The sequence below is a fragment of the Eleutherodactylus coqui genome, chromosome 11 (assembly GCF_035609145.1).
Source record: "Eleutherodactylus coqui strain aEleCoq1 chromosome 11, aEleCoq1.hap1, whole genome shotgun sequence".
NCBI lineage: Eukaryota > Metazoa > Chordata > Amphibia > Anura > Eleutherodactylidae > Eleutherodactylus > Eleutherodactylus coqui.
The window spans coordinates 137,540,526-137,562,736 of NC_089847.1; the positions used below are offsets into that span (position 1 = coordinate 137,540,526).

At 50.0% G+C, this 22,211-nt stretch overlaps 1 protein-coding gene across 5 annotated transcripts in view; it reads left to right on the plus strand.

Annotated features, from left to right (window-relative positions):
- SAAL1 (serum amyloid A like 1) overlaps positions 1-18,066 on the plus strand; it is an 80,606-nt gene extending 62,540 nt beyond the window's left edge. For 3 of the 5 annotated variants that reach the window (XM_066583633.1, XM_066583635.1, XM_066583632.1), the window contains exons 2-13: positions 4,353-4,519; positions 5,342-5,461; positions 7,998-8,081; positions 8,185-8,264; positions 9,208-9,267; positions 10,451-10,566; positions 11,031-11,208; positions 11,973-12,055; positions 12,236-12,424; positions 14,203-14,393; positions 17,240-17,332; positions 17,521-18,066. In XM_066583633.1, the coding sequence (XP_066439730.1) occupies positions 4,353-4,519; positions 5,342-5,461; positions 7,998-8,081; positions 8,185-8,264; positions 9,208-9,267; positions 10,451-10,566; positions 11,031-11,208; positions 11,973-12,055; positions 12,236-12,424; positions 14,203-14,393; positions 17,240-17,332; positions 17,521-17,613 (1,454 nt within the window). In that variant the 3' untranslated portion in view covers positions 17,614-18,066. Of the gene's footprint in view, positions 1-3,944; positions 4,036-4,352; positions 4,520-5,341; positions 5,462-7,997; positions 8,082-8,184; positions 8,265-9,207; positions 9,268-10,450; positions 10,567-11,030; positions 11,209-11,972; positions 12,056-12,235; positions 12,425-14,202; positions 14,394-17,239; positions 17,333-17,520 lie in introns of those variants that run through there. The other 2 variants (XM_066583634.1, XM_066583637.1) reach the window with 2 other exon arrangements.
- The last annotated feature ends 4,145 nt before the right edge of the window (positions 18,067-22,211 follow it).

Below are 22,211 nucleotides of genomic sequence, written 5' to 3' on the forward strand. Positions count from 1 at the left end.
ACTGATCCTGAGTTACATCCTGTATTCTACCCCAGAGCTGCACTCACTGTACATACATTACTTATCCTGTATTATACTCCGGAGCTGTACTCACTATTCTGCTGGTGGAGTCACTGTGTACATACATTACTTATCATGTACTGCTCCTGAGTTACATCCTGTATTATACTCCAGAGCTGCACTCACTATTCTGCTGGTGAAGTTACTGTATACATACATTACTTATCCTGTACTGCTCCTGAGTTACATCCTGTATTATACCCCAGAGCTGCACTCACTGTACATACATTACTTATCCTGTATTATACTCCGGAGCTGTACTCACTATTCTGCTGGTGGAGTCACTGTGTACATACATTACTTATCATGTACTGCTCCTGAGTTACATCCTGTATTATACTCCAGAGCTGCACTCACTATTCTGATGGTGAAGTTACTGTATACATACATTACTTATCCTGTACTGCTCCTGAGTTACATCCTGTATTATACTCCAGAGCTGCACTCACTATTCTGCTGGTGGAGTCACTGTGTACATACATTACTTATCCTGTACTGATCCTGAGTTACATCCTGTATTATACTCCAGAGCTGCACTCACTATTCTGATGGTGAAGTTACTGTGTACATACATTACTTATCCTGTACTGCTCCTGAGTTACATCCTGTATTATACTCCAGAGCTGCACTCACTATTCTGCTGGTGGAGTCACTGTGTACATACATTACTTATGCTGTATTATACTGCAGAGCTGCACTCAGTATTCTGCTGGTGGAGTCACTGTGTACATACATTACTTATCCTGTACTGCTCCTGAGTTACATCCTGTATTATACTCCAGAGCTGCACTCACTATTCTGCTGGTGGAGTCACTGTGTACATACATTACTTATGCTGTATTATACTGCAGAGCTGCACTCACTATTCTGCTGGTGGAGTCACTGTGTACATACATTACTTATCCTGTACTAATCCTGAGTTACATCCTGTATTATACCCCAGAGCTGTGCTCACTATTCTGCTGGTGGAGTCACTGTGTACATACATTACTTATCCTGTACTGCTCCTGAGTTACATCCTGTAGTAGCCTCCAGAGCTGCACTCACTGTGTATATAGACTACATGACATATCCAGTAGCCCTGGCGGACCCTGACGATTCATGTGATGTCTATAGCCAAATTCAGTACCTGCTGATCGCTGGGTGGCTTTCAGTCCCAGAGCCCCACTTGCCCCTTACATGATAGCGTGCATGAAGTGACTTACTGTGGCAGGTCAGTGACTGGTGGATGAGCGGACGCCTGTTCCCCAGTTGTATAAAGCCTTGGTCAGATGTCGGTGTTATATATGGCGCCGCGCGGGGCGGGCCGCTCACATTGTCGGTGATTGTCGTCTTCGACTTTGTTATTTCTGCCTTGTTCGGGGATTCTTGATTTTTTTTGGCCGAAGTGAAATGTCAGCTGATTAGGAAGCGGTGAGAAGTATCAAATCACCGAGAGAATCAGAAATATGACATTATTATAAGATTTAAGGAAAGGGCGAACATCTAATATATATCTGTATCCTCATGCGTACCCCGGGTATATAGGTATGTATACAGGGGGCTAGATGTATAGTATGTGTGAGGGCCGAATTTAGGGATATCTATCTGGATTTACGTGCCGGAGTGTTTTCACAGCCAGTTGTGGCCCGTATACCAGTACACACATTTATCAGGGCTGGAAGGGCACATGAGCCCCCGGGCCTTCTGTCCTGTTAGGTATAGGTGTGTATGGGGTGAGGCTGCCATATGGGGATTCAAGGACAGCCGTCACCTATGTAATTGGAATAATGGGAGCAAGCCGACAAAAGTCTGTGCTGGACCAGGGTGGTCGGACCAGATGACCTTGGAGGTCCCTTCCAGCTCTACCATTCTATGAGTCTATGTCCCAAGGGGTTAAATATAGGGCAATCTCCCCTTATGGGGATCAATGCCAATCAGCAGACAATAGCCATCTGTATAGACAGGAGACCCACTGACTAACTGCCACGGTCTCCCAGACCCACTGACTAACTGCCTCGGTCTCACAGACTGACTAACTGTCCACGCCTCGTGTATCCACTGGTAGTAGCTGTGAGCAGCAGATGATGACTTCTGGGACTGCTTGCAGCACAATGTCTAGCTGTCACTAGACTACATCACCTACAGAGGCGCTGTCTTCTCTCCTGAAGCTCCAGCAGACTTGCTTGAAGTCTTTTGCCAACGCTTCCTGGATTATAGTTTGAAATCCCCGCCTCCAGGAAGCGCTGGCTGTGATTGGGTCTCAAGCGCTGACTCCGATTGGCTGAGACAGCGACGCTTGAGAACCAATCACAGGCAGCACTTTATGGAGGCGGGGATTTCAACCTATAATCCAGGAAGGGTTGGCAGAAGACTTCAAGCAAGTCTGCCGGAGCTTCAGGGGAGAAGACAGCGCCTCTGTAGGTGATGTAGTCTAGTGACAGCTAGACGTTGTGCTGCAAGCAGTCCCAGAAGTCATCATCTGCTGCTCACAGCTACTACCAGTGGATACACGAGGCGTGGACAGTTAGTCAGTCAGTCTGTGAGACTGAGGCAGTTAGTCAGTGGGTCTGTGAGACCGTAGCAGTTAGTCAGTGGGTCTGTGAGACCGAGGTAGTTAGTCAGTGGGTCTGTGAGACCGAGGTAGTTAGTCAGTGGGTCTGTGAGACCGAGGCAGTTAGTCAGTGGGTCTGTGAGACCGAGGCAGTTAGTCAGTGGGTCTGTGAGACCGAGGCAGTTAGTCAGTGGGTCTGTGAGACCGAGGCAGTTAGTCAGTGGGTCTGTGAGACCGAGGCAGTTAGTCAGTGGGTCTGTGAGACCGAGGCAGTTAGTCAGTGGGTCTTTGAGACCGTAGCAGTTAGTCAGTGGGTCTGTGAGACCGTAGCAGTTAGTCAGTGGGTCTGTGAGACCGTAGCAGTTAGTCAGTGGGTCTGTGAGACCGTAGCAGTTAGTCAGTGGGTCTGTGAGACCGTAGCAGTTAGTCAGTGGGTCTGTGAGACCGAGGCAGTTAGTCAGTGGGTCTGTGAGACCGAGGCAGTTAGTCAGTGGGTCTGTGAGACCGAGGCAGTTAGTCAGTGGGTCTGTGAGACCGAGGCAGTTAGTCAGTGGGTCTGTGAGACCGAGGCAGTTAGTCAGTGGGTCTGTGAGACCGAGGCAGTTAGTCAGTGGGTCTGTGAGACCGTAGCAGTTAGTCAGTGGGTCTGTGAGACCGAGGCAGTTAGTCAGTGGGTCTGTGAGACCGAGGACGTTAGTCAGTGGGTCTGTGAGACCGTAGCAGTTAGTCAGTGGGTCTGTGAGACCGAGGCAGTTAGTCAGTGGGTCTGTGAGACCGAGGCAGTTAGTCAGTGGGTCTGTGAGACCGAGGCAGTTAGTCAGTGGGTCTGTGAGACCGAGGACGTTAGTCAGTGGGTCTGTGAGACCGAGGCAGTTAGTCAGTGGGTCTGCGAGACCGAGGCAGTTAGTCAGTGGGTCTCCAGTCTATACAGATGGCTATTGTCTGCTGATTGGCATTGGTCCCCATTAAGGGGAGCGTTCTTTATATTTAACCGCTTGGGACATGGAATAATGGGAGCAACCCCACAAAGCTCTAACTACATAGGCGACGGCTGTCCTTGAATCCCCATATGACAGCCTCACCCCATACACACCTATACCTAACAGGACAGAAGGCCCGGGGATAAATGTGTGTACAGGGGCCACAACTGGCTGTGAGAGCACTCCGGCACATAAATCCAGATAGATATCCCTAAATTCATCCTGGTCAGCGAGCCTCACACACAGTATACATCCAGCCCCCTGTATAAATACCTATATACCCGGGGTACGTATGAGGATACAGATATATATTAGATGTTCGCCCTTTTTTCAATCTAATAATAAAAGTTATATTTTAAATTCTTTTTTAGTGATTTGACCTCTTTTGTCCTGAAGCGTTGGCCCCGCCCCTACGATTGGTAAAGGTATTAAGTATCAGCTGAACCAGCCAACAAATTAAAGGTGATTTATTCAGGTTCCTGCTTATTCTGGGCTCCGGAGTCCTGTGGGCGGTCCTAATCAGTGACTGACAGCCAACTGTATGCACAGTGATGCGGGGGAGGTGGTCCGCCACTGGTAGGACCGCCCACTGGACTCTGAAACCCTTTCTACAATTGTTCACTACTGTGACAATATTTTTGGTTTTTAATGGCGCAGTAATGAGTCATGTGACCATGGGTACGGCTCTATATGTGACTCCGGGGGTAATTAATCACAGCCCTGCAGTTCTTGGGGCGCGGAGCTCTTGTGATGATTCATGTTTATGTTTCTCCGTTCAGAGAAGAACAAGGTTGGCTGCAGCCCGAAGCACCCGGAAACGTGCGATATGGATCGTAACCCGTCCCCCCCGAGCAGCGATGATGAAGAGGGACAGACGGAAGACTCCATAGGGAGCACTGTGTACAGCAAGCACTGGCTCTTCAGCACCCTCACCAGGCTCATCGAGGTGACGACTTATCTCACTTGTAACCCCCTCTGGGGTCATAAACAGATTCAGTGTTAAACCGCAGCAGCTGCTCCTCTTGCTTGGATTGCACCGGCCGCTCCTCGCGCTGTTAATTACTGTTAGTGTCCCAGGTTGTTGCCCGTTCATTTCAGTGAGGGCCCCAGGGGCCCCTCCGCCCGCCCGCGTACCTTCACTGTATTCATGACAAATCACCTGTTAATCAGGATCGGATGCCCTCGGATCGTTACCCCCAATCCTGTGACTAAGGGGGGGACTTTATATTTTGGCACGACCCCTGTGCAGGATGCAGCTTATTGTACGGGTCGTTATGGGTGCGACAATACCAAATGTGGTTTTTTTTAATGTTATTTTCAAGGGGGGGGGGAGGCACAAAAAAGTTGTTTTTCTTTAAATAAGTTTTTTAAAACTTTTTTTTATCTTTATGTCCTTGTATAGGCAATCCTCTGATCGCACTGATAATACATTGCAGTACTTCTATACTGCAGTATATTATAGCTTCTCATAGCGATCGCAGCCGACTCCCGCTGCGGATGTTGTGAACTATCCATAGGACATAAGTGTAAGCCCTGTGAGGGATCTGGTTCCCAGCTAGGGTGTACATTTACACCTTGGGGCGATAAGGGGTTAAGGGTGTATTCTAATGTGTCGATTTTGTGGCCTTCTTCTTGCCATGGTTTACTATATGACTGTTAGAAGTTTCCGCTTATGAATACATCTGCCATCGTCTCCTGCAGCGAGCGATCAGCGCTCGGTAAGACTCGCAGATCACTGAGGCTTTACTTGTAACTGTATTCCCTGCAGCTCGTCACGAAGAGAGACAAATCGCAGAGTGATGAGGATGATGATGATGAGACGCCGCTGGAGCTGGATGAAGACATGGAAAACGCCATCTGTAAAGTCTGGGACATGTCTATGAATGAGGTATGGAGACGAGGGGCGTGGGCGGATAGTGGAAGGAGTGGAGTATTCCAGCAGCACAGAGTATTTCAGGACCCGCGTGTGCTGATCATGTTGAAGGCCACAGACGGATTAACACGCGGTGAAATCTTACGTCGAGGACAATTCTACAAAATCCGTATATTTTACCAGAACGTTTTGATGCAGGTTTGCAAAGGGTCATGGAAGACCGACAGATTTATGGCAGATTCTTCCATGATATAACATTACGCCGTGGGTGAATCCCCTCTTAAGGGTGCTTTTACACGGGACGACCTCCCAGGCGCAGATGTCTGACGGGTCTCTTGAAATATAAGCCCAAACCGAAAGCTACACTACGTGAAAAAAAGGCAATTATTACCTACTAGGCCCGTCCGGGTCTCTCATGCTGTTCTCTGGAGCTCCAGGCAGGCTTCTGGGCACTTGTCATCGCCGACAGAGATGGTAACAGGGTTTGAAGACCTCGCCTTCAGCAGCAGATTGCTCTGATTGGTTCATTGAGCGCTAGCTCAGCCAATCAGAGCCAGCTCTTGATGAACCAATCGATTGGTGCATCGAGCACTGGCTCTGATTGGCTGAGCTCATGGCTCAGCCAATCAGAGCAATCTCTTGCTGGAGGCGGGGTCATCAATCCTCGTTACCATCAAGAGATGCTCTGTCGGCGATGACAAGTGCCCGGACGCCTGCAGGGAGCCAGAGAACAGCAGAAGGGACCTGGGCGGCGCCTGCTAGGTGAGTGTAAGGCCCCCCTCACACAGTTCTGGCATACAGCGTCCTTGGCTGCTGGAACCGCAGTAAACACAGTGCTGAAAAACGCAGTGTTTTTGCAAACGCCTAAAGGTTACATTGCAGGATTTGCAGGGTCCTCAGCAGTACAAACGTGTTTTGGGAGGGGAGTGTGCGGCTCATGTGGAAGGTCACGGACTGAGGGTTACACAGCGGAAGAAGTGGGATCTCCGGCAGCACAGAGCATTTCAGGAAAGGAGTGTGCCGATCCAGCAGAGGGTCACTGACTATGAGAGTTACCTAGTGGAAAAGTTAAAGGGGTATTCTGGGCTTTTAGAAGTAATTGACCTCTTCTCTGGGGACGTCCTGACTATAAGTGAAGCAGGAAGGGTAAAAGCAGTGCGGCGCTACTGTTGATTTCAAGAGAGGAAAGATGGCGCTCCCACCTCCTCCTCGAACCAATGCTGACAGCCCACTGATAGCAGGGCAGACGATCAGCTGATGGATGAGGATCTCGAACGGTGGACCCTCGTCAATCAACTATGGATGGACCTATCCAGGGTATAGGTCATCAGTTCAGAAGGACCGGAATAGCCCTTTAAGGTCATGTGTCTTGTGGGCGGTCACAGAGTGACATACTGGAAGGACCAGGGTCCCTGCAGCGCAGAGTATTTCAGGACATGAGTGGGGCGGCCGTGGGCTGTTTCCCCCTTGTATGATTCCTGCCATGTCTGCTACTATTCCAGTATACGAAGGGTTAAGCCGCGATCTGTAAAGGTCCTGCAGCCGCGCTCTGTTCGCTGTCCGGGACTTCCTGGCTTTCTATAAGTACAGACCAGTAAATGTCAGATCAGGATTAACCTTTTATGCTTGAACTGGATCTATTGGTTTTACGATAAGAAGCGGCGTCTGGCGAGATCCGCGCGCTTCAGATTCACACCATGAAATCCATCTGAGTGGTTTGTACAGCGGGGAGACTGTTTGACAATCCCGGCTATACGTGTATCATATTAAAGGGGCGTCCACCTGTCAACTATTGATGATCTGTCCCCAGGACAACCCCTTTAATGTGGGTGGAAGATTCCATACGGCTCGCTTTATCAGTACATAGATGGTAATACAGTGGCGCCATCTAGTGCTCACATGCGTGTAGTGACAATAAAAGCTCATCAGCAACATAAAGAGATAAGCGTCTGCGCTCCTTTAGGTAAAGGGGTTATGTAGGGGGCAAACATTTGTGCAAACCAAGTGATGGTGGTGGGAAAACAAACAGAAGCCGTACTTCATGCCCAGCTGCCCCCATTCCAGTGCCCCGCTGCAGCAGTGATATCACAGGGATATGTACGTCCGCTGCAGCTGATCGCCAACCGAGCGGAGTTAGTGATTTGTTGCAGGCGGTCACACATCCCAGCTGTTGGTGATGTCCTCACCAGCTTGCTGCAGTCAGAAGTGAAGACCGGCAGGTGAGTGGGCACTGGTGGGGGAGCGGGCACCGGTGGAGGATTGGGTGAGGTGAAGATGGCTGCTCTTATGTTTTCTCACCGCTTTGATCTGGTTTGCAAACCTTTTCTCTCCCTGGATAACACCTTCAACTACAGAACATCCAAGCCCCCAATATTCCTACTTTAAGGGGTCTGTATACAACTTCTGTACTGTTCGGGTCAGTGGAAGCCGTGTACAGAGCACGCCCCCTACTGGTGACAGCAGGATGCTGCATGCTCTTAGAGGACCTGACCATCTGGATGTGCAAAGATTGTGGTCTTAATAGAAACTGAATGCTTTCCTTATATTCCAGGAGGTGGCGCTGTTCCTGAAGGAGTTTAACGCACCTGAGATCTTCTTGGGCATCATCTCGAAGTCGAAGTGCAACCGTTTAACGGTAAGTAACGAAGGTATCACAATATCTGACTGATATACAGAGTAACAGAAGCCTCCGCAGCGCCACAGAACACAGAACCTTGTAAACCGTCTCTTCCTTCCAGGAGATCTGCGTGGGGATTCTGGGTAACATGGCGTGCTTCCAGGAGACGTGCGCGGCCATCAGTGAGGACGAGCTCCTAGGGTAAGGATTCATACTGTAGTACCGCACTTGTTACTCCTGCGGATCGTCGCTATAGGGCAGTTCATACTTTACTGAACAGGTGAATAATAATCCAGGTAAAATTGCGCCATTCAGTTGGTTCAGAGCGCCGGCGGGGCGGTTAAACATCAGAAGGGTTTGTAAATGTTTTGGTGAGGCAATAAGGGAATCTGTGATCAGAAAAAACGGCCTCTTTATAAATCAGATTTTTATATTAAAAACTTTTAGGAATTTTTGGATATTTACTTGTTTTTTTAATATCGACATTTTTTTCCTTAATCCTAAATTCTTACAGTTTACACGCTGACCACTATACCTAATAATAATCTGACACAGCTCACCTCCTCCCCTCCCTGCACACTGACCACTATACCTAATAGTCTGACACAGCTCACCTCCTCCCCTCCCTGCACACTGACCACTATACCTAATAGTAGTCTGACACAGCTCCCCTCCTCCCCCTCCCAGCACACTGACCACTATACCTAATAATAGTCTGACACAGCTCACCTCCTCCCACTCCCAGCACACTGGCCACTAGGCCTAATAATAGTCTGACACAGCTCACCTCCTCCCCCTCCCTGCACACTGACCACGATAGCTAATAATAGTTTGACACAGCTCACCTCCTCCCTCTCCCCGCAAAATGACCACTAGATCTAATAGCAGTCTGACATAGCTTCTATCTATGACCCGTGAGGGTACTCTAAAGTCTATCTGGGCAGCTCTGGCAGGATGGCCGCCCCATAATAATGTATAGACAATAGAATAAAAGCCTCTACGGTAAGGAGATACAACTAGATGAGGAGAACATGAGACGCCCTGCGGGGAGTCGGTGGAATGGGCAGGTGATACATTTGCCTTTGAGAAGAAATGTTTTCATCTGCAGCCTACAATGACGTCTTTCTTTCCAACCCCTTTGTAGAGAGGTCCTGCTCCTGCTGATGTGTGACCCCGACCCTCCGACCCTGCTGGAAACTACCAGGTAGGTGGCCACGCTGGGGAGGGGTGACTCTGTGGACTGTGGGCTCTGCTATATCCAGGCACTGCAGCTGTGTATAAGAGGAGAGCGCAGCATAAAACCAGTAGTGGGTGCCGTCACACAACTTCACCTGCAGAATTGGAGGGACTCACAAGACACGAGGTCCGAGTACGCGGGCATCGGGCACCTTTTGCTTGAATGATGATTTTAAGGTGAACTTAAAATCCATTGTTCAGCTAATGAGAGATAAATTATCTCCCACTAGACCACAGGCTTTTATCTCCACGGGAGGCGGCAGATAACATTGTAATCTGCTGTCAGCTGTGAGGAGGACAATGCAGCTGTGTGCACAGATGAGCGTGTGATTAATCACATGCTGGGGTCTGCAAACAGTTCCTGGAGGCCCTTTTACATGCAAATGAAGATGATAAAGTGTTAATGGACATTAACACTTTATGCAAATAGATCGCTAAATCTTTTAATCTTTCAGGAGTTTGAAAGACTATCTTTGCGTGTAAAAGGACCTTTAATCTCATTGCTAAGATTTGTGGGGACGAAGCCGAACGCCATAGTATTCAGTCCTTGGTAAGCGTAAGCCTGAACAGAGTGTCAGTGGGCTCTGCACCTTGTCCCCTCCGATCTAGAGATGCATTCTTCCACACCAGAATGGGTTTCTATAGGCTGGATGGGTGGCGACCATTTTGAAGAATTCCCGGACAACCTTCTTAGGAGACGGGGATCCTCTGATCCTGATCCTCATTGACTCACCGCAGGGGGGGAGCGATTATAAAGAGCCTCTCTCCTGTGGAGGACCGACCCTGTCTTGAATTACACAGACCACCCACTGATGTGAATAGACACCGTGTAATTCTTCATTTCCCCTGTGAGAGCGCTGCAGGGAAATTGAAGACTTGCTGCTGGGTCCTTCCATACATTTACAGCTGATAACAGAGAGAACTGATCTGCTTATATAAAGGACCCTTCTTACAGGTAAGGTTTGGCCAAAGCGGATATCCCTTTAAGTTACGTTGGAGGATCTTTTTGCGCGCAGACAATATGTGAAGTGCGAGGTGAATCTTAGTCTGAGCCATGAGTAGACAGATTAGACAGAGTGAATCAAAAAGACAAGCCAATCCCACAGGATGTGCAGTAAGGTTTATCATAGTCCCGGCTTCCTCTGTTGCAGGCTGCTGCTGACCTGCGTCTCTCGGGCGGATGTGATGAACACGTGGCTGGAAAGGATCAGGAAACGCCCCAGCGTCCGCGATAACCTCTGCTTCATCATGAGCAGCTCCACCAACGGTAACGGCGAGCGCTCGGGACTCATGAATGGCGCTCCTATGTGGGTGTGGTCACACGGAAATGGGGCCGAAAATCCACAACAAAATACACATCGTTAATACGGATTTTGCCGTGGGATTTGCCCTCTGACCCGCAGCAGACCTCACCGCTGCAATTGAATGGGTGCAATCTGCTGTGGCAGCGAAAACCGCGTCCAGATCTGCATCAAATGATGCGCTTTTTTGAAGCGGTTTTGGTGCTGATTTTCGCCACAATTGAGCGTGCAAAATATGCTGCAGATTTTGTAGTGGATCCGCCCTAAATTACGCCAATGTGACCGCACCGCGGTCCTGGGGACATGCTGCTGCGTGCTGCAATGTTCTGTCTGGGATGGTCATAGAAATCGGCGATGGAGGCTGCGGACGGAGTGAACACAGAATATGTATGGAGTCGGTCTTTACATTGTTCTCTGTCTTCCTCTCCAGGGGAGCTGCTGGTGAAGGTCGGGGAGCTGGTGGACAAGCTGTTCGATGTAGATGAAGAGTTGATGATTGGCTGGATAAAGGCAGGATGTGCGAAGCCGGACACACGGGCTGATGGAGAGGAAGAACCAGGGGTGCTTGGCCTGGTACCCTCACTACTGGAGGCAGCTAAACAGCTGAAGTGAGTGCCGCTCTCTCTCTGCCTGCCCCTAGCCAAGCGCCGCTCTCTCTGCCTGCCCCTAGCCAAGCGCCGCTCTCTCTGCCTGCCCCTAGCCAAGCGCCGCTCTCTCTGCCTGCCCCTAGCCAAGCGCCGCTCTCTCTGCCTGCCCCTAGCCAAGCGCCGCTCTCTGCCTGCCCCTAGCCAACCGCCGCTCTCTCTCTGCCTGCCCCTAGCCAACCGCCGCTCTCTCTCTGCCTGCCCCTAGCCAACCGCCGCTCTCTCTCTGCCTGCCCCTAGCCAACCGCCGCTCTCTCTCTGCCAGCCCCTAGCCAACCGCTGCTCTCTCTCTGCCTGCCCCTAGCTAACCGCCGCTCTCTCTCTGCCTGCCCCTAGCCAACCGCCGCTCTCTCTCTGCCTGCCCCTAGCCAACCGCTGCTCTCTCTCTGCCTGCCCCTAGCCAACCGCTGCTCTCTCTCTGCCTGCCCCTAGCCAACCGCTGCTCTCTCTCTGCCTGCCCCTAGCCAACCGCTGCTCTCTCTCTGCCTGCCCCTAGCCAACCGCTGCTCTCTCTCTGCCTGCCCCTAGCCAACCGCTGCTCTCTCTCTGCCTCCTCCTGACTCCCTTCAACACCTTCTCTTTGACCCTGAACCTACCGCTACCCTCTGCATACCCCGACCTCCTCCCTCTGCCCCCATTCTGTCTGTCTCACCCCTCTGCTTGCTCTCTCTCATAATCCAACTTGTTACCCTGAATTTCTCCCATTGCTGAGATAAGACATTTTGCAGGTATGACAGCCCTGAAGGCCTTGATGTCTACCTGCACATCCTACAGCTGGTGACGACGGTGGATGAGGGCATCCAGGCCATAGGTAACGCACTGCTATAAATGTGCTCTGCCCGCTGTGGTGTAATAGCCATGTACTCGCGTCCCTGTAGGCTGAGCCCCACAATCCTCCCGTACAGGGGTGTTCCCTCATCTTGTCTACCGTGTGTCACGTATGTACACAACACGTTCCTTTATCCAGTAATGGTGTTCTCCGCTCCTGCAGTACAACATCCGGAAGATGGGAGGCAGACGTGGGAGTTCCTCTTTGATCTCACGTGTCGGGACTTGTGCCAGCCGGGCGACCCTCCCCTGATCGTACAAGAGCAGAAAACCATCTTATCCTCCATTCTGGCCGTCATGTCTGTCGTGTTCACATCTCAAATCGAGCAGGAGTATACGAAGATCGGGAAAAGTAATTCTCCTCCTATCTAAAAGTGTAACGTCTCTGCCTCCTAGGGTCCGAGTCTGGTGCCACGTCTGGTGCCACTCATTTCTGATGCTGAACCCCATTTCAATAGAGGAAATCCGCATGTGGATATTCAGACGCCGATCCCATCCTGAGACGCTGCAGGTTTGCTTTGGCTTTGAACGCAGATTTTAAATCCAGACATGGAAACCATTTGCGCCATGTAGCCTGCGGCCCGGATGTTCATTATAGTGGAGTCTACACTCAATGGAGGCACAAATGTGTTTGGAAATTGATTCAGTATCAAATCCACAGAAGAACCGAGAAGGCGACGTTCACATGATGGGACCTCACACCGGCTCCGCATCCATGAAGTATACACGTCACTCTAATCAGAATTTGCGCCATTGGCTATAGCGGAGGGATTTTTCCGCACGTGACTTTAAAATCCATGTGGAGGAAGAAAAGACAAAGTGACCCGCCTGCCTGAGGGGGATCTCCTCTATTGGGATGGGGCTCAGATCCACATTAGAAATCTATATGCGGTCGCCCAGCCGGCTTTATTCCTGCTCCGTTGTACAGTCCTGGACAAAAGTTATGAGACCAACACAAATTTTGGTTTACACTCAGTTTGCAGTTTTTTCGTGTTTTTAGCTCTGTTAGGTGTTTCTACGGTTACTGAAGTACAATTAGAAGCATTTCAGAAGCTTTAAAACTTTTCTTGACAAATACATCAAGTTTAGGCAGAGACTCCATATTTAGGCTGGGTCACACGGGACGGGTTTCCAGCGGAATTCTCGCGGATTGGCCACACCGAATATTTGTGAGAATTCCACTGGAAAATCGCAGCTGCGGGTTTTGGAGCGGCTTTGTCACTTGCATTTCCGCTGCGGCCATCTTTCCCCATAGAGAGGAGAGCGGGAAAAAAAAATTGATATGCTGTGTCTTTAATTTCTGCACCACATGGCCTTTTCCGCACGGTTTGGCTGCAGCGTGTGGATGAGATTTTTGCAAACTCTCGTGCAGTTTGCTGGTTAATCCCGGGATTAGGAGCCGCGTGCGAACAATCCGCACGGAAATTCTGCAGCGAATCCGTTCCGTGTGAACCCAGCCTTACAGCGATGACCCTTATTTTTCAGCTCTTCTGACAGGCTGGAGATCAGCTTCTGGCCCAAATCCTGATTGGTGACAACCTGTGGAGCGACTTCCCCCAACCATCCAGGGGCAAATAATGCTTTTACCAGCATGACGGAGCCATGTCACAAGGCAAAAGTGGGAACTAAGTGGCTCGGTGACGTTTTGGGTCCGTGGACAGGAGACTCCCCAGATCTCATCCATTAAGAACTTGTGGTCAATCCTCAAAAGGCAGAAATTGTGATAAACTCCAAGTGCTAATTAGTAAGAACGGGTCGTCATTAGTCAGGATTTGGCCCAGAATCTGATCTCCAGCCTGTTGGGGCAAAGCGCAGAAGGGCTGAAAAAAAAGGGCCAGCACTATAAATATGGAGTCTCTGCCTAAACTGCATGTATTTGTCAAAAAAAGTTTTAAAGCTTATGAAATGTTTCTAATTGTACTTCAGTAACCGTAGAAACATCTGACAGAGGTAAAAACAAGGAAACCGCAAACTGCGTGAAAACCAAAATTAGTTTCAGTCTCACAGCTTTTGGCCAGGACTTGTATGTTGCCTGCAGTACCCGGATTCTCCTGTAGATGCAGATCACATGATCGCCAGTAGAGGGCGATGGACAGGAGATATATTTCCCACATCTCGTGTGTCTTCCAGATCTCCCTCTCATCGGCAGTCTGACCCGGATCTTGGGGAACCTGGAGACTTGTCAGAAGAAGAATGACGATAAGCTGCGCTCAGAGCGGGACGAGCCGCGGGACAGCGAATGCGAGGAGGATTTCCACCTACAGATCCTGAAGGACGTCTGCTGCGAATTCCTCGCTAACTTGTTGTCTCGATTAACAAAGGTAAAAAAATAAATAAAAATACAAGTGGGTCACCATATTGGGGAGTTTTTGAGGAATATTCCGTACATCTATGGTCCCTGAGGGTTCAGCTGGGATCATACATGGGTGACTGCACCTCCATACACCGCTGCTGTTACAACCATAGACCTCTACGGGCCACCGTATACTTCTGGTTACTCAGGGAATTCTCCTTTGGATGGCGTATTATGGAGGTATTCCCCCCCCCCCCCCCCCTCTCTATGTAACACAGTGACGGCCCAGCGATGTGCATGAGGCCTTATTGGAGTTACTAGAAGAACATTAGATCTATTTTATGCTGAAACAGCGCCACACTTGTCTATAGGCAGGGTCTGGCATTACAGCACCGTCCCATTCGTTTGCCTGTTATACAATCCCCCCCCCCCCCCCTTTTAAAACCCCTTGGTGACATTAGCCATACATGTACACAGGGCTTTTGTGGAACAGCTGACACCAGGCTGCAGTAGCTGCAATCGGGGAGAACTCAAATTGTGACAGTTAACCATGTAAGTGCCTCAAATGGCTCCCTGCAATGGCAGTGGGGTGCTGTCCGGGTGTCATGGTAGCCCAGGACGGCCATGGATTTTTGCCTGCAGGGACTAGAAAAAAAATTGTAAAAATTCATGAGTTTTTAAAAATAATTATAAATAAATGTTAAAAGTTAAAGCCTTTTACTATATTTATAATAAAATATAAACAGAAGAGACATTTAAAAGTCCAATGTATTAAAATAACATCCTTGGGGGAAAAATGTACAAGACGAGGATTGTGCTTCTTTGGTTGGCCTGTCTGAGAAAAAAGGTAAAGTGACCCCAAAAAGGTACTAATGGACATCACAGGTTCTTCCACAAAAACCGAGCCCTCAGATGGCAACACTGAAGGAAACAAAAAGTAGCCCATCGACAAAAAAAAAATGTCCACATCCTTAAGGGGTTAAAGAGGTTTCCCCATGAATCCTTCCCATACCAACAATCCTGAGAGGCTGCTAATAGCCAACTTATAGTAATTTGTGGGATTGCTACGATGGAAAGAAAACATGATGTAAAAGGCATTTTATTTGTAAGTGTTCCCCTTGGTGCTGCTGGGAGCCGATCCTGGACACAGTCAGTCTCCTTCCCCTCTGGCAGCAGACTGTATAGTCCTCTCTCTCTTCCCCTACAGAAGTCTTCTCAGCTATTCTGCCATGTACTGAAGGATAGGCCGCCCTTCCTACAAGTGATGGAAAGCGTCCCTTCGTCTGAAACTACTCAGTTTGCTTCTCCCCGCTATAAAACGACCCTGCAATCCTGGGTCCAATGTGGGGGAGGGAGTAATTCAGTCCTGGGACCAACGTGGGGGAGGGAGTAATTCAGTCCTGGGACCAACGTGGGGGAGGGAGTAATTCAGTCCTGGGACCAACGTGGGGGAGGGAGTAATTCAGTCCTGGGACCAACGTGGGGGAGGGAGTAATTCAGTCCTGGGACCAACGTGGGGGAGGGAGTAATTCAGTCCTGGGGCCAACGTGGGGGAGGGAGTAATTCAGTCCTGGGACCAACGTGGGGGAGGGAGTAATTCAGTCCTGGGACCAACGTGGGGGAGGGAGTAATTCAGTCCTGGGACCAACGTGGGGGAGGGAGTAATTCAGTCCTGGGACCAACGTGGGGGAGGGAGTAATTCAGTCCTGGGACCAACGTGGGGGAGGGAGTAATTCAGTACTGGGACCAACGTGGGGGAGGGAGTAATTCAGTACTGGGACCAACGTGGGGGAGGGAGTAATTCAGTCCTGGGGCCCCTGTTCATACAACCCAAATGTCTGCAGCAATTCCTAGACTGCCTGATGCACAGTGAGCCGGGTGGTACATGAGTACGGTGGCATTACACGCCCCTCTGATTAGTGGTGGCCAATCAGGAAGCAGCTTACAGTGTGCACTGAGTAGGGACCGGAGCGGCAATGAAGAGGGGTCCCATGAACAGGCACATCAATGGCTGAACCTAGAAGAGGGCGGCACCAGACAGCTCCAGCCTGTGGACTGATTTAACCCCTTAGTGACGGCCTATTTTGGCCATAAGGACACAACTATTTTTGGGGGAATCTTCATCTCCACTTTTCACAGCCCATGACTTTACTTCTCCGCTGACACGGCCGTATCAGTTGGGTTTTGTGGCGAGCTGGAGTTTTTTTTGGTAATATTTTTTGGCTAGAACGTTTTTTTCCAGTGTTCGGCTGCATTCACACGGGTGAGAATCTTGCGGGAGTTTTTTGCGTTGCGAGACACTAAAACCCGCAGGAATATGAACGCTATTCCTTTGAATGGATGTATTCACACAGGCGACTTTTTCCTTGTAGCGACGCTGTGAGGATGAACCCCTCCGCAGGTGCTGGCTCTTGGGGTTCCTTGGAACTTTACGTAGCGTTTGCCGTGCAGTACAAAAAGTGTGTTGTATTTTCCGTACGGTTCGTTACGGATGCGACGAAGCCCGACGTGTGTTCGTGTTTTGTTTTTGTTTTTTAAATGGAGGGGAGAATGCAAAAACAAATTACTTTTTTTTTTCTTTCATGCTTCCAAAGGGGACTTGAACTTATGATGCTGTGATTACACTGATGATAGTGATCGTAGGCCACAGCGGACGCGGACATCAGTGCCGACTCCTGCTGCGGATGGCGCAGGCTCAGCTGCTAGCCCGTCACCCATATGTTGTAAGGGTATGCCCTGCGGCGGGGAGGGTATAATGTATCTGTCAGTGGCGTAGGGTTTGTGCATGTGTGGCCCCGACTCTATGGTCAGTGGGGCTCCAACTAGTTGGGCATTCATCACTTACCCTATGGATTAACTCTTTACTCTCCCCAGGAGAACATTCTAGAGGCACTTATGGAAGGTCACATCACAGAAGAGAAGAGCTTGTGCGCGCTGCGGAGCCTGCTGCCGCTCTACGCTGCGGCTGTGAGTATGTTTTGTTGGGACGTCTAGGTCGAGACCTTCTGCCCCCCCCCCCAAGACCCTAAAAACAAGTATATATCGACTTTTGATTTTTCATCGCCGCCTGTCATGGACGTCCCCCACCCCTTCCTGTCGTCATTGCTGGTGCGGACGTCCTGCATTGTGACCGGACATCTGCTTTGTGCTTGTAGGTGGATCGCTTTATAGAGGTTTTGGGTGAAGCTGACCGGCCGCTGTCAGAAACACTAAAGAACGAGATCTCTGTGCTCCGAGGGAATTCGTGAGGCGCAGCGTCCCCCCCAACAGCTGACCGCTGATCTCCCGTCTTTCCTCTGATGTGACTGCGATTCATGTTTGTACGACTGCAGTGTGAACTAATTTGCCGTTTCAGTCTCTGCACTTCCATATGTCGACCAGCAGATGGTGCTAGGAATGTGTTATGAAAAGTGTTGGAAGAACAAACCTCTCCAGCGCCATCCGGAACCTGCAGTGGCATTCCTCTAATCCGGCATCCAGGGGTGCAGCAGTAAACGGCCTGTTCATCTGCAGTTACAGAACTCTTCATTGTATTGCAGTTGTGTCCTGGAAGCAGGGTGCAGACTACCAAATTCCGAAGTAAAGGCATATTCTGACGTTCTGGCTGCGAGTAGAACGGACGCCGCCTTCGCTTCTGTACTTTGTATCATTGTACAGTGAAATATTTTTCTATGAATTATAATTATAAATCTGTTACATTTTCTCTGTGCACCAGTAGATGGCGCCGTGTTACCCTCCGCCTCAAAAACCACATCGCTAATAGGATGTCCTGCCGATACGTCAAAGGGGTTGTGCCAAGTCATGAAATTATCCCCTATCCCGGCTACCTTCATGATTGGTGGGGGTCCAGCAGATTCCCAGAACAGGTGTCTGGTCAGACCCTGCGTGACTAGAGGCCATGCAGGTGCGCCGCTGCTCCATTCACTTCAATGACTGCGCCAGAGATTACAGAGTTCGAGCACTTCAGTGCTGCCATTACAGTGAATGGAGCAGCGGCGCACCTGCGTGGCCTTCGCTCCAATTACACAAAGACCAAGGGGATTCCATTCTTGGACTCGGACCACCACCGATCATAAAGTTAACCTGCGAATAGGGGATCATTTTATGACTAGGCATAACCCCTTTAATATTAGAAATCACAATATCAGTGGCAGAGAAGGACCGCTGCTGTTTATGGGACCCTGTATCCTGGGGATGCAGCATGATAAACTCTCTATAATCTGCTGCTCTGCAGGGTGGAGATCATCTGCATGTATCGGAATTTGCAAAGAGAGTGAATGTTATAATACTAGATAATGGTGAAAATCCCCATCATGCAATTCCCTAAAACTGTGTTCTCCAACTTTTTCAGCTTTGGGGCATCACTGGGAGAAAAAAAAATTACCTTGGGGCACCTCTGCCAAAAATCTGTAATTTTCAGTATAAAATCACCATCCCTTCCCATTGCAGTGTAATCGCATCCAGCACTTCACCATCCGCTTTGCTGCAGTGCCCCCTACAGACCACCAGTAGAGAGGAGCGTCTGACCAGACTGTTAGGAGGTGTTGGGACCAGTGGATGGAGGGAAAAAAGGTGACCGGGCTCAGGACACCCCCTACAGACCACCAGTAGAGAGGAGCATCTGACCAGACTGTTGGGGGGTGTTGGGACCAGTAGATGGGGGCACACAAGGTGACCAGGCTCAGGGCGCCCCCTACAGACCACCAGTAGAGAGGAGCGTCTTACCAGACTGTTAGGAGGTGTTGGGACCAGTGGATGGGGGCACACAAGGTGACCAGGCTCAGGACGCCCCCTACAGACCACCAGTAGAGAGGAGCGTCTTACCAGACTGTTAGGAGGTGTTGGGACCAGTGGATGGGGGCACACAAGGTGACCGGGCTCAGGATGCCCCCTACAGACCACCAGTAGAGAGGAGCATCTGACCAGACTGTTAGGAGGTGTTGGGACCAGTTGATGGGGGCAAACAAGGTGACCAGGCTCAGGGCGCCCCCTACAGACCACCAGTAGAGAGTAATGTCTGACCAGACTGTTAGGAGGTGTTGGGACCAGTGGATGGGGGCACACAAGGTGACCGGGCTCAGGACCCCCAACAGAGCACCAGTAGAGAGGAGCATCTGACCAGACTGTTAGGAGGTGTTGGGACCAGTGGATGGGGGCAAACAAGGTGACCAGGCTCAGGGCGCCCCCTACAGACCACCAGTAGAGAGGAATGTCTGACCAGACTGTTAGGAGGTGTTGGGACCAGTGGATGGGGGCAAACAAGGTGACCAGGCTCAGGGCGCCCCCTACAGACCACCAGTAGAGAGGAGCGTCTTACCAGATTGTTAGGGGGTGTTGGGACCAGTGGATGGGGGCACACAAGGTGACCGGGCTCAGGACCCCCAACAGAGCACCAGTAGAGAGGAGCATCTGACCAGACTGTTAGGAGGTGTTGGGACCAGTGGATGGGGGCAAACAAGGTGACCGGGCTCAGGACGACCCCTACAGACCACCAGTAGAGAGGAGCGTCTGACCAGACTCTTATGAGGTCTTGGGACCAGTGGATGAGGACACACAAGGTGACCGGGCTCAGGACACCCCCTACAGACCACCAGTAGAGAGGAGGGTCTGACTAGACTGTTAGGGAGTGTTGGGACCAGTGGATGCGTGAGGGCACACAAGGTGACCGGGCTCAGGACGCCCCTTACAGACCACCAGTAGAGAGGAGCATCTGACCAGACTGATAGGTGTTGGGACCAGTGGATGCGTGAGGGCACACAAGGTGACCGGGCTCAGGACCCCCTACCGACTATCCATAGAGAGGATAGTATGATTGTCTGACAAGCATGAGCAGCTATAACTGTTACGTTGTCCACCAGACAGACACAGGGGGCGCCATCATTACACCCCTGTGTTTGTTGGAACCGTTTTCAGGAACTTGGCAGAAGGACATTTGGTCTCACGGCCCCAATTACATGTACGGCCTCAGACCCCCACTGTCGCCTCTGTTTGCAGTGATGTCGTGAACAATGAAAATGGACGCTACGGAGTGGAACCGGGTTCTTTTCAGCGATGAATCCAGGTTTAGTTTGGTTGCCTACGACGGCCGTGTTCGTGTCTGGAGACCTCGGGTTGAGCTCCTCAATCCTGCCCCCACTGCTGGTGTAATGGTCTGGTGGGCATCACATACGACAGTCAGTCACCCCTAGTGGTGGTACGAGGGACAATGACCGCTCAGCGATATGTTCAGGACATCCTGCAGCCACATGTGTTCCTCTCATGGTGGCTTCCAGCAGGATAATGCTCGGCCGCACAAACAAGGGGGTCACAGGAGCCCCCACAACATTTTCACACTCCCGTTGGCTGTCCAGTCACCAGATTTATCACCAACATAACATGTATGGGACCATCTGGGACACCAACTTCCACAGCCACCAAGTTTACATGATCTAGAGGCTCAGTTACAGCAAATGTGGAATGATATGCTGCAGGATACCATACAGAACCTGTATGCCTCCATGCCCACCCATATCACATCTTGTATCCAAGCTAGAGGCGGTACAACAGGGTACTAGAGCCTCCATGCCCACCCGTATCACATCTTGTATCCAAGCTAGAGGCGGTACAACAGGGTACTAGATCCTCCATGACCAGCTGTATCACATCTTGTATCCAAGCTAGAGGCAGTACAACAGGGTACTAGAGCCTCCATGGCAGCCTGTATCTTGTATCCAAGCTGAGGTGATACAACAGTGTACTAGAGTCTCCCTTAAATGGGTCAGTTCTCCACAATAAATGGTCCTTTTGCTCTGATCTTGTAATCACTTATATATCTTTACAATCACACAGAGAAAGTTTCATTCCCCTCCGACAACTTCTTCTAGCAGCCCGATTTCTTCTGACAATGAGTGTATGTCCCTTTAACAACCTGCATTCCAGAAGTAAAGATTATTAGGGCACTGCTGCTCAGACTGGTTCTGCTTTGCGCAGCTGATGGCCCACTGGCCTAGTCTCAATGTCAGCAGACTTTGATTTGCCTCATCTGCTAATTTCCTGAGTGTAATCCTTGTCTTGTTTCTGCGTTGGATTAAGGTGCTTCTTATAAGTTGCTTATTTGCCTGAGTTTTAATTATTGGAGAGAAATCCTCTTTGTATCCCCTGCTGCCCGCACCGCCGTGTCCTAGATGTCACATCTACTCCTGTAAGCAGAGGCTCCTAGTACTACCAAACCGCGGGGACCATTATTGCACCCCTACTGCTTAGGACTAGCTCTGTGCATTCAAAAAATAAAGGACATTGAAGTCGAACATAGTTTTCATCCAATAGTGTGACTGGCTCTAGCTCTGCTTCTATCGATGCTACAGCCACACATTTGGCCCATTGTAAAGCCAATAATCTTGCCAAACAACTTCATCAACCCCAGGAAACTAACACTTAACTTCCTTCTCCCAATGCCCCCTCCAACATCTCTCAGTTCTGCCAAGGATTTTGTAGAACTCTTCAAACACAAGATGGACCACGTTGAAGAAGGCTTCAGTCTGCAGTTACTGCAAACCCTCTGTGCTCCTTCTGCACTATTATGGAGAAGACGTTCTCTATCCTAGTTTCCAAATCGCACCTCACCACCTGAGCATCTCAACTCATGCCCAACTCATTCTCACTATGTCCATGTTGCAACCCACCTTTTCAACCTATTGCTGACTACTAGCAACTTTTTTTGTCCTTCAAACATACATCCATTACCCCTATCATAAAGCCATGCTCTGTCAAGCTACTGCCCCATATTAATGCTCCCATTTGCATCAAAACTTCTGTAACCGCACATCCATCTTGAACTGTCCTACCTTGCCTTCAACTTGCAATATGA